The sequence below is a fragment of the Lissotriton helveticus genome, chromosome 6 (assembly GCF_964261635.1).
Source record: "Lissotriton helveticus chromosome 6, aLisHel1.1, whole genome shotgun sequence".
Lineage (NCBI taxonomy): Eukaryota > Metazoa > Chordata > Amphibia > Caudata > Salamandridae > Lissotriton > Lissotriton helveticus.
Window position 1 is genome coordinate 1,501,975,687 of NC_136067.1, and position 15,554 is coordinate 1,501,991,240.

At 47.1% G+C, this 15,554-nt stretch overlaps 1 protein-coding gene across 3 annotated transcripts in view; it reads left to right on the forward strand.

Moving 5' to 3' along the window:
* Positions 1-5,073: 5,073 nt before the first annotated feature.
* Positions 5,074-15,554, forward strand: part of BCL11A (BCL11 transcription factor A) — a 155,690-nt gene continuing 145,209 nt past the window's right edge. For all 3 annotated transcript variants that reach the window (XM_078649304.1, XM_078649305.1, XM_078649303.1), the window contains exons 1-2: positions 5,074-6,473; positions 13,221-13,550. In XM_078649304.1, coding sequence (XP_078505430.1) covers positions 6,419-6,473; positions 13,221-13,550 — 385 coding nt within the window. In that variant the 5' untranslated portion in view covers positions 5,074-6,418. The remainder of the gene's footprint in view (positions 6,474-13,220; positions 13,551-15,554) is intronic.

Genomic DNA, 15,554 nt, shown 5'->3' on the forward strand with positions numbered 1-15,554 from the left:
TGTTTTGGAGTGTTGACAGACAGTGGCAGCCAATCAGCATGCAGCTCGTACTCTGGAAGGTACAGAGTACAGTAAGCGCACGGTGCAATGCCTATAGATATATTAATTTTTTCAAATACAATTTTCTCAAAACTACTGGAGGGATTTACACCATTTAAACAAAAGACCGTACTGCGTACCAGTCCCTACCATTTTTTTTTTATTTCAGTAATTTTTTATTGAAAAATTATATTTACATGGTGCAGAGGGTATACATGGAGATAACTGAAAAAACAAGAGAAAAGCCCTGGAAAAGACCCCCGGGGGGTTGGGGGGGTAAGCATTGGCTCGCGGCCACATGTACAGAGCCCTGTGCCCCAAGACTTCTAAACTAAATAACAAAATTATAACCCATTGGGGAACAGTCCCTACCATTTTGCCAAGTTTGTTGTAATTCCGTTCAGCCGTTCGGGCTGTAGCCGTGTCTAATCGTCCTATGGAAAATTGCATGGGGGAAAACACGTTTTGGGACCCCCTTTTTTCTCGGCCCCCGCTTCACGAATCCCCCCGAAACTTTCAGGGAAGGAGCGGAGCGTAACGGGCCATCTTCTTTGAGAAAATCGTGTACATTCATTAACCGGCGCCAAAGTTATTCCCAATAGAATGTTACGGATTTCCTATGGAAACTAGGTCCTAACTATATATACCTACTGGCGACCGCCAGTAGGTAATATATATATACATATATCATTACAAAATGTAATTATTTGCAAACAACACTTCTTTGTAATAAAAGGTAGTCGGACAAATTAATGTGTATGGCAGTGCAGTGTTTGTTTCACCACCTGGCACTTTCAGTAGCTTTGGTGGTGGGGCACAAGGGAAGGAATGAAAAATCGAGCTGGTGCACATGTCCCATCTGGCCCACCTCTAGAGACTCCACTGCCATAAACCACAGTGACAGCAGTGAGGGGTATTATGAGTGCCAAGACTGAATTCCACAGCATCAATTTAGACCCTCAAAGACAACATAGTGTAAAAATGGTGTGACAGCTTCCTAAATGCTAGACACTGCAGAGGGATCATCCCAGTGAAAAGCTGTTATGTTTTAACATAGATAACAAGCTGAACATGGATCAACATAAAACAATAATGGCAAAAGGTGACATTTCGAATTGCAAAAATCCCAACCCATGAAACCATCTAAACCCAAGAATTACCTTACATTCTGGGTATACCCAAACTGAAACACTGATTCACCCTTGTGGCAAAAACACTGTCTCTTATCAAAGTGGCTCTACACACGGAAGCCAGTCTTAATTCCACCTAGAGGAAACTTAATTGCTTTGCACCAATACTCAAGTCACTAACATAGTTACAACTATAAATGTAGTTGTTCCTGAGATCTGCTTATACCATCTTTAGAGGTCTAAAGCTGAACACTTTAAACTACTTGATGGACAACTTCAAAATATCCGTAGGCACAACATATTGAACTATGAAAGCTCTCTCCGCCTGGACACTCTATTAAAAAAGAGAAAGTAAACCCTGCTTTTTTTTTGTTTTTTGTTTTATGTAGCGCAAACTAGACCAGAGACTTTGGGTATCAGAGTGCTTTACATAAGCACCAGTTTCATTACAGATGGGAACATTCATTTTTGTTAGGCACGGGGAGATAAAGTGATTTGCCCAGAATCACAGAATGTTAAGCGCTGTTGCGGAAATTCGAACCTGGTTCCTCAGCTTCGAGGTCGACCGCTCTAGCGGTAAGGCAACATCCTTCTCTGACTTTGCTCAGAGAATTTGAAAAGATGTATCGGGAGAAATCAGCCATGTTCTCTCCATATTTGTGTAAAAAGCAGACTAAATAAATACCCCTCCTTAAGGTATATCCTCTCTACATTACAGTGGTGTAAAAAAGACGCCTACAGCCCCGCGGTGCAGGTGGGCACCCAAGCTTCATGGGGCCCCCTCAGCAGAGTACCCTGGCCTGGGAGCTTCTGAGCGAATCCGGAGGGAAGCCCCTCCATGTGCTTTGCTGGGGGGCCACCTCAAGTTTTGTTACCTGAACCCCTTTCACTTCACTTCCCCATGCCTTCCCTCCCCTTCTGTTCTCATCTCGTTTTGTTTACCTCGTTATATAAGACTACTCTCTCTCATTTGATTTCTCTGCTGAATCATCCCCATGTTCCACACTGGGGTTTTCTTTACACTCTAGACCTGACTCTAACGTGACGCAGTCAATTCATATATTCATAATATGACACCATATGTGCATCATCTGGAAACTGTTCTGTGTATATAATGCCTCTGGTTCTGTGTATATACCCGGCTGAGTGTACATTTTCAGTGTGTTTGCCCGCGTGTTACTAGTGTGCATCTCGTTTCTGGCTTCTAAAGTATTTGACGCCTGCTTAGACCATGTTTGCTCTATATAAAATTGGAAAACAAAAAATGTGGGACAGTACGAGTCAGCATGATGCATAAAAGAATTTGAGAGGATGAGTGTAAAAGAAAATTATGCAAGTAAGTAGAAAGCTAGCCAATCACTTACCTCCTCAATAATTCACTGAGGATAATTTCATATTATATTTTGTCCTTGTAATAGTCGTCATTGACCAGTTACCAAGATATGATCCTTTCTATATACACACCCACCCATTTTATCATCAGTATACATTTCAGTTGAGAGGGTAAGCAATGTATTCGTGCAACATTATATTTCTACACGAAACATCGCACATAAGCAACAAATAAAAATGGTACGTAGTCAATATGCATATATTGTGTCCCATACAATGCTCTGGTAACTCTGGATCACGACAGAAAAGGCGTTAGCTGCTTGAAAGCAATGCACTTTAACACACCTGCACAAAATAAGCACACAAAAACCGGCTGCGCTGGATCAGACGTCATCTTGGAACCGAGCAGGTATACCATCTTCACAATCAAAGAGCATAACCGTTTGGAAAATATAACGCTGTAATAACTTTGGGAGGACATAGTTATATAGAAATTGTAGTCACTTTCTTGAACGGGGCACACTGAGTGCAGAAAAAAACATCCGTGAACCAAAAAGTGCCTGCAAAAATAAAGGGCGCTACAAAAAAAGGCATTCTATACCTTACAGATAAGGGAGTATCCTTCTCCATTTGAAGCGTGTGAGTAAATAAACAAACCCACTGGAAACTCTTTGCTCTGGCGCAGGTGTAAACCACAGGACGTGTGCGTGCATGGCGTGTGCCAAAGAGCACACAGCGAGGGATGACAGTGTCGTCGTCGCATGCTATAAGCCCGTTAGCACATAACAGTCGAACCGTGTGTGTGAAGCATTTCTGATCGAAACGCTCATCAAATAAGTACCCGCAACCGCAAATAAATATATATGTTTATCCTATGAATGTAAACGCAGACTACGTACGGGAGGCAGACGGGGAGGGGCTGCTGTAAACATTTAATTAAGTGGCAAGAGGGGAGGTGTACGACCTGCGCGGATTAATTTTGCTAAGCCCTCAGAAGGGCGCCGGCAAATGAAGCATTTGACGATTTTACGGGGTGCGGGGACATGTTGAGCAGTCAGATTTACAATGCAGAAACAGGATGAGTAATGCCCCTTCCTGTTTCACAGACACGCGGAAACAACAGGGTTTTTATTGGGGGCGGAAGCACAGACCACATTGGGGACGGAGACAATAAGAAGTCAGTTTCTTTAGCACATAGAAGAAACGTGCAAGGTGTTGTGAACACGTGCAGCCTTTATGCGATCGCCTTCGTGTTAAGCAGATTCGCTGTAGGGGCAGTGCACACCACCAGCCCGCACTTCATACACCTCCCCGCCCTCCTCCCCTTCAGATGCAGTTGACAGCGCCCCGGTTTGTGATTAACGAGGCTCGGGGGTGCCGGGCACCTGAAATCCTGCCGGGTTCAGTATTCCTGACAGGTTTTATTGTAGAGCAAGTTACCGCTCTCAGGTGCCCTGGTGCTAAAAACATCCCCCTAACCGACCCTTCGGGGCACCTCACAACTCGCCGTCTCCAAGGTCTACAAGCAGCAACATTCCTTATGGAAAAATATCGTTTTAATCAGGTCGAATGTGCATAGTTGATTAAAAAAAAGTGTTCGTGGGCAAAAAAGGATGGATATGGTACAAAGGATGGTCGGTGAGATGTTCTTGGGAGAGAGAACTTTTCTTCCTCACTTCCCTGCACTCTTTGCAGTTCAGTGGCATAAGGCATAGGTGCTTAACGGCAGGTGCCTTGATTTCCGTATGCTGGTACGAAGTAATGTGCTTCGCTCATAGTGACCTGCCTTTGAGGTTCACTAGTCCACATGTACAGTCACTTCGACACCCTGTGAGTAACACGTGTGTGCCACCAATAAGATGAGAGCACTGGTGAGATAGAGACACTATCTATCTATCTATCTATCTATCTATCTATCTATCTATCTATCTATCTATCTATCTATCTATCTATCTATCTACCGATCTATCTACCTACTTACCTATCCACCCACCCACCCATCCATCCATCCGTCTATCTATCTATCTATCTATCTATCTATCTATCTATCCATCTATCTATCTATCTATCTATCTATCTATCTATCTATCTATCTATCTATCTATCTGTCTGTCTGTCTGTCTGTCTGTCTATCTATCTATCTATCTATCTATCTATCTATCTATCTATCTATCTATCTATCTAACTGTCTGTCTGTCTATCTATCTACAGACCGAGAGAGAGAAAGAGAGAGGCGCTACCCCTCCCACCAGGCGCTAGGTGTGCGCAGCGCGCCCTCACATGCCCCTGCTGCTGTTTCCTGGTTCCCTCCGTCCGTGTTTACAAACACATTAGAAGCTGTCACTCGTCTTTAGACCGTGGTCCTTCCCGGTTTGGGGAGATGGGATGCAGACCCCACTCTTTCCCTTTCCTCGGCGTGCCCTCCGAGCCTCTCCCCACGCAGGGGTATCTCCACACGTCTCTTCCGCGCACTTGTGCTCGGCACCCTCGCCTGTGATGCAAGGAAGGGGGCTTTCCTCTCTCGCGGCACCCTGCCCGCCTCAGATAACACCCTCTGCTTAGACTCTCAGTCGCACACTCCTGTTCAGCGCTCTCACCCCCACCTCATCGCTCCTTGCCATGCTCTCCCCTGCTGTTTCTCTTTTTTTTCTTTGTTGCTCCCGTTCCAGGTTCTCTTTAACTTTCGTTCCTTTTCCTTTTCTCGTCTGCTTTTGCCTTTCTCGTGTCTACCTCAGTTTGCTCCGTTTGGGTCATCTTCCTTAGTTCTCTCTGTCCACCTCTGTGACCCTTTCCTCACACTGCCCTATGCCACTTCCTCCTTCTTGGGTCGCCCTTCCTGGACCCTGTCCCATCCCTCCCCACCTGTCCCTGGCAGTGCTGCTCCTCTCCCTCAGCCACGCTCGGGGCTGCACTGGCACTTTCCCATCTCCAAGCCCTTCCCTCTCCTCACTGTCTGTCCTCCCCCTCCTCTCTCCCTCGCGCTCCTCTGCCTCCGCGCGCAGTTCGTCTCCTCTTCCGCGTGCGCTCCCCTCTCCCGGGTCTGTCTCTCCTCCAGCCTCCAAGGCTCCCTTTCCTGCCCCTCTGCCCCACTCTCTCAAGCCCACGGACACTTGTGCCCTCCCTGCACACCTGAGGCTCTCTCTCTCTCAAGGATGGCTCTGCCCTCCCCGCCGCCTCTGGCCCCTTCCATCCACATGGGCCAGCCTGGCACCCCCCCACACCCTCCCCGGCGTGGCTGCCACCCCCCCGGTCACCCCTCAGCCCCGCGCGCCTCTCCTGGGCAGGCCGGCTCCTCTCTCCCCGTGCGTGCGGGCGTGTGTGCGCTCCGCCCCGCCCCTGCCTCCTCCCCTCTGCCGTCCATTGGTTTCCCAGGCCCTGGCTCCCCGTCCGGCCCCCGGCGGCTGTCCATTGGCGCTGCGGCCCCTCCCCTCCCTCCCGTGCCCCCCTCCCCTCCTGCCCGCCTGCCCGCCCGGCCCCCTCCCGGCCCGCTCCCCCCGGGTCTGTCCTCTCAGCCCAGGCTGACGTTCAAGTTCGCGCTGGCGGCGGCGGGCGGCGGGCACGTCACGTCCGCACTTGAACTTGCAGCTCAGGGGGCTTTTGCCATATTTCCCACCACCTCCCTCTCTTCCCCTTCTTCCCTCTCTGCTCTCCTCTGCCTCTCATTCCTCCAGCCGACCCCGGGAGAGAGGTGTGAAGGAAGGCGCACCGCCGCACAGAGCCCGGGAGCGGGGGATGGCGCTGCCCCGCCGCCCGCGCCATCTTTGTCTTATTTCTGGTTTATTCGGAGGCGGAAGGCTGGGATGAGGCTGCCGCCCCGAGCCGCCCGGGAGAGCGCCCCCGCCGCCCCCGACCCCGTGTGAGCAGCGCCCCCTCCCAGACCGCCCGCGCCCAGGACAGCCGCAGCCGGGGCTCCAGCCATGTCTCGCCGCAAGCAGGGCAAGCCCCAGCACCTGAGCAAGCGGGACTTCACACGTGAGTACAGCGCTCTCCTGGCACCCTGGGCACTGTGCCCCTGCCTCTGTGTGTTGTGCAGCGCTCTGTGCATCTTTCAGCCTACTTCTCAGCCTACATCTGCACCTTTCTCTCTGCCCCTCAGTGTTGCTGTACTTTTTTGCAACCTCTCTCCGAATCCTTGCCAGCGCACTTTTATCTCTGTAACTAACTGTGCTAAAGTGCCTTTTCTCCACCTCTTTATGACAGTTCCTTTGTCACTGTGTTTTGCCTCAGTCTTGTGTCCTTCTGTCTGTGCACCCCCTTCTCTGCCGCTCTATGACTGTACCTTTGAATCTGTTACTCTGACAGTATACTTTTATTACTTCCATCACCTTAACTTTCATCCTCTACCATTCTCTACAGCTCTGTAGTGGTGCCTTCTTGAGCTCTGGCACGTGTGTACCTGTCTGCGTGGCTACCCGTGCCCATAACCCTGCATCTTTCTGCCTTCTGCCCCCTCCGGCTCAGTGAACCCACCTGGATTTCCCTCATCGCATCCTAAGTGTCTACACTTTTCGCCGTATCTGGTAGCATTCTTCGCGGTGCTCCCGCGACCACTCTGTATCACAGCCTCATTGCATTCCTCCCCTCTGGGTAGTACAGCTCCCACGAGCCCCATCTATGCGCATCTAGCGCTATCCTCGCTCCACGCGCTCTTTGCAGCGTGCACACAACCCACGTACCTCCATTCTGCAAGGCGGAAAGAGAAACCTGACTTTCTTTTTAACAAACTTGTTTACTTCCCCCTCGCATCCTTCGGCTCTTCTGTCTCTATTCATCCTTTTACTACTTAGCATGATGGTTCCCTTCTGCTTCGGTGCCCTTCTCTCCCCGGTCATGCTCAGGGGCAGCCAAGGAACGGCTGTGGCACTCGAGGTGACCCCGGAATAGGCGGCCTCCTCAGGCTTCTCACTGGGCATTGCAGCCGTGCAGAACGAGAAAGCCCCTGTGCCATTTACTTACTGCAACTCCCCTTACGTTGCACACTTCATGCACAGAATCAGAGCAGTGCGCCACCCTTCACTTAAAATACCCAAAATGCGCACCTTCCTGTATCGTATTTTGTGCACGACTATTTTATTTAGCTGTGCTATTTATTGTTGAACGTTCAATGCAAACATATTTGCAACGTTTTCCTTGAGATGCATTTGCAGCATGCACTTTCACTTACATAGATTGTGTAGTAAGCATCTTTCCTTAAGACTATTTTGAAATATTTACGCTCTCTTGGTACACTTTGCTCCATGCAGCTTGATTCGCTGTGTGCACACTTGGATTTATTGTACATAATACATTTTGCGCATATTTACTCAGATACCTCTTTTACTGGAATAAATTTGAACCGAGCACCATAACGTGGCTACATTTTGCATCACGCTCCTTCTGTTGCACTATGATATGATACACGTTGGTCTGCTTCGTATTTTTGTAGCTTTCTTCTTCGCATGAGTGCTTTTTGCACTCTGCATGTTCCCCCTGAATGCTGTGTGCACTGTACAGCTTTACTAGAATGCATTTTGCACCACGTGCACCTTTCATATAAAAGCTTTCGCATTGTTCACCCTTGCTGTGATATAATTTGCACTGGATATCTGGCGCTTTCTGCAGGCTGAACTGAACACATTTTGCAAAAGGCATCTATGTGTTTGCTCTGTGTAACTCTTTACCTGTTGTAGCATGTCTATGGCAGCCTCGGTGGGATGTGGTACATGTTCTCAGCCCCCTCAGAGGGGTCATCCCTCTGACTTTGCACGCGAGATGTTTCCAAAGGGCTCTGGTGCCGGGTAGAACCGGGTAGAACCGGGCAGAGAGCGTGCCAGGCCCACCAGCGACAAATACACCACATTTGTTTATTAGTGTTGCATAAAAATCACTCTAAACAAAAGAAAACACGGGCCCTGAAAACGCTTTCCTGGAGCCGACACGGCCGTCGCTGCCCGCGGAGGGCTTCCCTCCCCCTCTTTACTATTTTTTGGAAGAATTTCAAAAAAGCTCGGAAGCGGGTTTTGATTGGGAAAACTCTGGCGTGTGGATGTTTACAAGCACCGCGTGCGCGCGGCGGAGCCTCCACAACAGGCGGGGGAGAGCGCCCCCCTCCCGCGCAGAGGACAGCTCCCTGCCGGGGAGGCGGGAGCACGCAGGGGCCGCTCGTGTTTACCTGCCGGGGATTGAACCGTCCCCTGGCCCTGTGCTGCCTGTCCACCAGCAGAAAAACAAAGGCGACGCAGCGATGCCCGAAGGGTGCTCTAGCCGGAGCTCCCCGGTCAAACGCACCAGGAGAGGCGATAGCTGGGCTCCCTGTGAACTAAAATGCCCAGCCATCCAGCCCGGCCCTGGACTCTCTTCACCGGGTCTGCTTGGAGAAAGTGTTCTAGAAGGGGGTTGTCGCATTTTTCCTGTACCCCAGTGTTCGTAAATTTCTCCCTTTTTGGTTTGGGAGGCTTTCTCCAGAAGGGGTCTTTTAATGCACTCTGCAGGTTTTATTCCACATTCATGCGATTCTCCCGCACATCTTGCCTGCCTTTTTTTTTTTTTTTTTTTTAGGAAACGCCGCACGTCACATAGGTCACTTCGGAGCACTTATTTAATTGGATTGAACGTCCCCGCATCCTGTCTTTGGGCAGTGTTCCAAACAACACGGAAGCGCCCCAAAATCGCTTCACCTTGGCACATCTGTTACCAGGTGTGCTTGCAGCCGCCCTAGCCTCTTTTTTGCCCCCCTCGCCGGTCTGTGTTTACACGGCCCCTTCCTCTGATCTCCATGCCTCTCCGGTGCTGCAGGCTCAGCCCTGGCTGTCAGCGCCAGGGCGCAGCCCCTGTCGGCCGCTAGGAGGCACACGGAGATCAACAAACGCGGACGAACTTGAACCTGGTTTCGCCTCCTGAGCTCGCCTTCATTTTCATAATTTCCCTGTCTGGAGGGGCTCGGCTGCTGATGCTCCCCCTCCCCCACCCCTTTGTTCTTAATTTTTTGACTTCAGGGAGAGGAAAAAAACTTTTTTTAGAGCACGGCCCGTCCAGCGTCGAAGGATAGTAGAAACTCTCTTGATATGCACTGTGCCCTCTAAGTGAAGCGCAAAACAATCTCTTGTTGAGAAGATATGGCACATACAGTAAAAAACATATTAAACAGGCTGGGTGCCTAATCACATCCAAATTAAATCAATTTTAAATACCAACCGATTGTTGGTGGTCCAGCAATGATCATAGGGCCTCGCGTTTTGTATTTATTTGCACTGTAGTGTTCTATAAACTACGTACAGTCCTTCCTTAAACGCTAACAATGCCCTGCTTGACGAAGTGGCAAAAAAGGGTTCATGCCCTCTGTTTATTTCCGCACATGCAATTTTGGTTACCTATTTTTTTGCACTCGAAACCTGAACTCCCAGCGCGTTTCTGTATGTTGGAAGGGATGGCTGGAATTGTCACCGGAAGATGAAAAACAGGGTTCCTATTATTAAACAGAGGCTCGCTGTTGCCTGACTGACGTCTGCTTTTCGTTGCACGTGTTTGGAAAGTCTCGGTGAAGGGTGCCAGAATCCCTCTACCCCTGCCTTTCCCGAGGAACACAGGCCCCCTTCCCCTAAGAAGGTTTGTGAGTGGAAACAAAAATAAATAGGTATTCGGTCAGGACGCCCTTTCGGGATGCAGTGCAGACCAGGGCAGTGCGAGGGGATGGTTCCGTGCAGGGGAAACCGCAAGGCTGGTCCCAGCAGTAGCTCTTTACGCTCTTACAACCTATGCTTTTTATAGTTTTGATTTAAACGTAGTTTATCTGTCGAGGAAATATACATTCACAGATATATGTGAACATGTAGAAGGCATACCCTGCTATATATTATGCATGTGGACAGATGCATATGGTTTACATGTATAAATTCACGTATATGCATTCCCATATCTCATGAGCATTTTCTGTAGGGGCACGCATGCCTGCATTTCAGTGTCCTCTCTAATTCATCCTACGTACGAGAGTACACATATTTTAAGACTGTGTCAAATTGGGGGAATCACTTTGTCCAATAGAGGTACACTCTGGAAATACTGACCCTTTTGGCCACTCGGGAGCAGTGGGAACTCCAAGGAACATTTTGCAATTTTAGAACATCTGCCTGTCTATCTCTTGCCTGTCTGATTGTCGTTTTCCTGTGAATTCTCAGGTTATTATATGCACCCACATGTTCAAGGTGTCATTTATGTCAATTAGGAATATTACAGTAAGAGTCTTGAACACGCCGGGGGTGCGGGTGTTGCCTCTGTGCACCTGATCCCCTTGTTATTTTCAAGAACTTTGCCTCCTGTAAAATTAATTGGATGAACTGTTGGAGGTGTGGCTGGCAGTCTCAGGATTGCCACTTCATTTCCTGATTTTCATTGTAAATCAAGGCAGTCATTCCATGCAGCAGGTTTTGCTAGGGATATTGGTGTGTTGCCTTGCATATTAACCCCTGCATGCCTGCTTGTAACAAGAGAAGTCCTGTTTGCCCACTGCTGCTTACCAGTTGAACCACAGAGCGACATGTTCCGTTGATTTGGACAGAGTCTGAAATAAGACGATTTAAATCGACGTTTTATCATTTTAAAGACTGAGATTTTATTTCACCGCAGTGTTCAGATTTGTATTTCACAAACTCGCGTATGTGCTTGTGTGTATATGTAAATATAAGCATGGCTGTTTATATGTATGCCTATATACGTATTCGTATACCGGTACTATCTATCTATCTATCTATCTATCTATCTATCTATCTATCTATCTATCTATCTATCTATCTATCTATCTATCTATCTATCTATCTATCTATCTATCTATCTATCTATCTATCTATCTATCTATCTATCTATCTATTTATCTATCTATCTGTCTGTCTGTCTGTCTGTCTGTCTGTCTGTCTCTACACCTACACACATATATATATATATACATCTTGATGTCAAAATCTGAAACTACCCACTACATCTTAACAGATAGGAAAAAGCTGAAAAATCAAATTGCCTATTAGTTTTTTAATTGATGAAAAGAAGACAGTGGCTTTCAAAGCAATATTTCATGAAGCGAGCCAATTCAGTGCACTCCTAATTTCTGCCAGAGGCATGGCAGAGAATTAGTTGGTCAGTAAGTCGGCAGACCCTGTCCAATCCACACTTATGCTGAACAGGATATTCCTGTAACCTCATCTTCCTTGTCATAACCTTAATGTTAAAGGGAGAGTGGCACTTGAGGCAAGAGATGATGGAAAGAGTGGTCGTGCCCTAGTTGAATCTCTAGTTTGGTGAGCTGGGGGCTCCTTCGGTGTTATTTTACCCTGCACATCTGGGAGATCCCCGTAGCACCCCTCCCTTCCCTTCAATAGTCAGCTCGTTTAGTCACTTGTAACCTACGTTTATCAGATTTTTGCAGTGTATCAGGAGTCATTCCAATATTCGCCTGTTAAATTAAAATCTATTTTTTGATTCTCTGTGGCTTTAAGTTCATTACATTGTGAAATTGCTAGCCTCTTAAAGAAGGTCAGGCTGATTGAATGTTGCCTAGGTCTGCACCACCACACCGTCCTTCATCAGTGGTGTCCTTGAGGTCTTTTAAAGTTTATTTTTAAGACCATCACTATTTTATGGTCATCTTTTATTATAGAATGAATGTAGAGCTCAAGTCAGAATAGATTATTTTAAGAAAATGGAAAATGAAGGCTACCACCAATACATTTGAAAGTGAAATAAATTCAGTCTAGATATGTAAACTTATCCAGCAGGAAATTAAGATGTAGAATTCTCTGGTGCTAATTTCCAGCGACTGCCTACATATGTCATTTCCCAGTTAGGGATTTTTGGATCAGAAATGAAAAGTTGCAATCGACTTTGAACATTGTCAGGGAAGGTGTGTAGTGCTCACAGAAGACACTTTCTTTTGCTGGTGTAGAGTTGCAGTTCTCAGAAGGCCTAGTCTGATGCCCGTTGGCCTGTACTCGTGCTGACATGTTTGGGAGAACTGAGGCATTCCTGAGTGAGAACTAAATAACAAACTGCCTTTCCTTTCCAAGTACTCTCCTCCGGTGTCACCGACTAGGCTTGCTTATGTACAATAATGCATGCTTGTCTTTTTGTGCCACACATGACGGCAGCTGAGCACATATTTCACTGTTCAATATAAGCGCCTTTACATTTCGGTTCCCATCGCCACGATAAAGGGATAAAAAAAGAAAATTATGTAGTGGTCTAATCCTCATAGCAATGCCCATTCAAAGAATCCTTTTTTTAATGCAAGCATGGGAGTTCTGGTCTTCGTGAATTTGTATCTGTGGTTTCGGGTTAAAAAACACTTTTGTGAGCTTCTACAGTTATTTCCCTTTGCATAGATCAAGGCTTTGAACAGGTCAACTGTAATATCTTTCTTGCTGAAACTTAAAAAAAAATTAAGCCGTTCTACAGAGGATTGATGTGCATTCCTTGACATTCTGAACAAGAGTATTTTTTATTTACATGTGTTGTGAGAATCTTTTCTGCTATGATGAATCGATTTTGCCACCTATAATTGTGAGGCAGCATAAAAAATCACTCCAGTGATCCCTGGCATATACAGCTGTGACTGCGTTTGTGTGTACATTATATGGGCGTGCGGGCAGAGACCACGAGGCACACAGTGTAGTAGAGCTTTCTTTGCCTTGTTTTTTTTCCTTTCTTACACAAGGGGTTCTGATGATTCTTCTGTATGCTTTCTTCCTACTGCAGCTGAGCCTCTCGAAGCCATTCTCGCTGACGACGAACCTGAGCACGGCACACTGGGAGCGCCCGAAGGGGACCAGGACCTACTCACTTGTGGCCAGTGCCAGATGAACTTCCCACTGGCCGACATCCTTATTTTTATTGAGCACAAACGGAAACAATGCAGCGCCAGCCTCTGCCTTGAGAAGTCCGTGGATAAGCCACCGTCGCCCTCACCCAGCGAGCCCAAGCGGGTGGTCCAACCTGTGGAAGTTGGCATCCAAGTCACGCCGGAGGACGACGACTGCTTGTCGACGTCGTCCAGAGGAATCTGCCCCAAACAAGAGCATGTGCCAGGTAAAATGAAGCCCACAAATGCTTATGTATTCCTCCATTAATTTGTCTAAATGTGTTTTGATGACGGGTCCACCCACTCTAAGTGCCCTAGCAGCCAAACAATGGCGCATGTTGTCATGTTCTGCAATAGCTTTCCAGCATTGACAGAGGTGGACACTACAAGCAGGTGCCTGGCCTGGCAGTGTTTTTTGGCCTTACTTGACATGTGCTAGCCATACTAATCCACTCTGGACGCTACTGACATGACTGCAACACAGTAACTCCCCTGTAGGCCACGTATATTTTGCATGTTGCAAAGTATATTCCTTTGTTGACACTTGCTAGATCTGTCTGCAGAACACTTATTTTCCAAACTCTGCGCTGAAGGGGTTAAGAGAGCTCTCCTCCCCTCCCCAGCCTTAGATCCATACTGTCTGTCAGCAGCATGGACTGTAATTAAACATAGCCCTGTGGCAAAGTGACACCACCGACCTTGACTTTAAGATGCCATTTTCGTCTGGCCAGGCCAGAGTCGAGAGGGCAGCCGCTGAAGCGCACAGACATGCTCAGTCGAAAAGTTTAAGGGCATGTTGGAAATTTCCAAAGGTTGGTGTGACAGGAAGGGCTGTTTGGTGCAGCCGGTCTCTTCACCCACATGATAAATGCATCTCTCTCTCTCTCTCACTCTCATGCTGCTGATGTGGTCTTGACAGATGCATCTTGATTTTATTTGTGGTTTGCAAAGCCATCTGTGCGTGAAAGTGGGCTGGGTGCACAAATGTCATCTACTGCCACCAGAAATTAGCAAAATGTGTTAATGTTCAGATATATATCTGAATGATGCTTCTCTTGAATCAGTCAATCCGAAGGGAAGGTGAAGATTGAAGCTTGTGGGTATATAAGCGATCACTTCACATGACATTTGTCTTCCAGTCATTTTGGGAAGGGAATGCCTAAATAGCAAAAACCCTTTAATGCACAAGAAATCGGCTGTAAATGGCACAATTCAAAGTCCACTTTCATTCTTTTCTATGATTTGTCACAAATGCTTTTTCAATGTTGATAAAACTTTCCGCTAAGCCAGGACACAAAAGCCCCACACATGTCTATTCTGGCCTCAGATGTTGCAATATTAGTTAATATGCTTCTGTTGCCTTTTGGTTAGCTAAAATATGGACCAGGTTTCATACAGACACCCAAATCAAGAAGATGTACCGTAGTTTATATATCACTAAATTGAGGTACACACTTTACCTGCGATAGTGTGAGTGCAGACGTGACGTGGCAACCAGCTTTTTATCTACAAGCAGCCATTAAAATGAAAGCAGCAATTTAAAGTTCCTATATATCCTATCAGCCACTCAATGTAGATAATCTTTTTTTTTTTTTAGTTGAATGATTTGAGATGCCCAAGCGGGGTCACTTAATGGTACGATTTTTTAAAAAACAGATATTATATATCACTCTACATGTCACCATTCTGCAGTGTGTAGTTTTACAGGTATTTTTTTACCCTCGTTTCGCATAGTGGTGCATGGCAGTGACCATTTCCATGTGCTGCTGTGATTTGAAGGAACATGAACGAGAGTGCAGGGCATGATTAATGAAGCCAGCGCCTGGCAGGAGGGATTTGAGGCCCTCAGAGATCCGAAAGCCCTTCTAAATCACCAAATATGGAGTAGCACTAGGGTGATGTAACACTGTATTTACATATTGGACAGCTCTGTTTAAACAACATAACACAGTGCTGTTAAGCAGGAATTGGAAGCACGCACTTTGCCACGGTCCCAAATAGGTCATGTGCATGGGGCACAGGACTGTGAAAGAGTTATGCAAGAGGGGCACTGTGTTCAGGTCCATTGCTACGTTGCAGTTGTGCAGATTCTTGGTTCTCGGTGCAGAGACTGGCAGGGCGGTGTGGTAGGGAGGTGATCTGCAGTGCTCTTGTGTCTTGAAGTCAGTAGTGGGATATATTACATTACATTGTTGTAAGTAATAATTAGGGTTTTCTAGAGAGCCTTTACG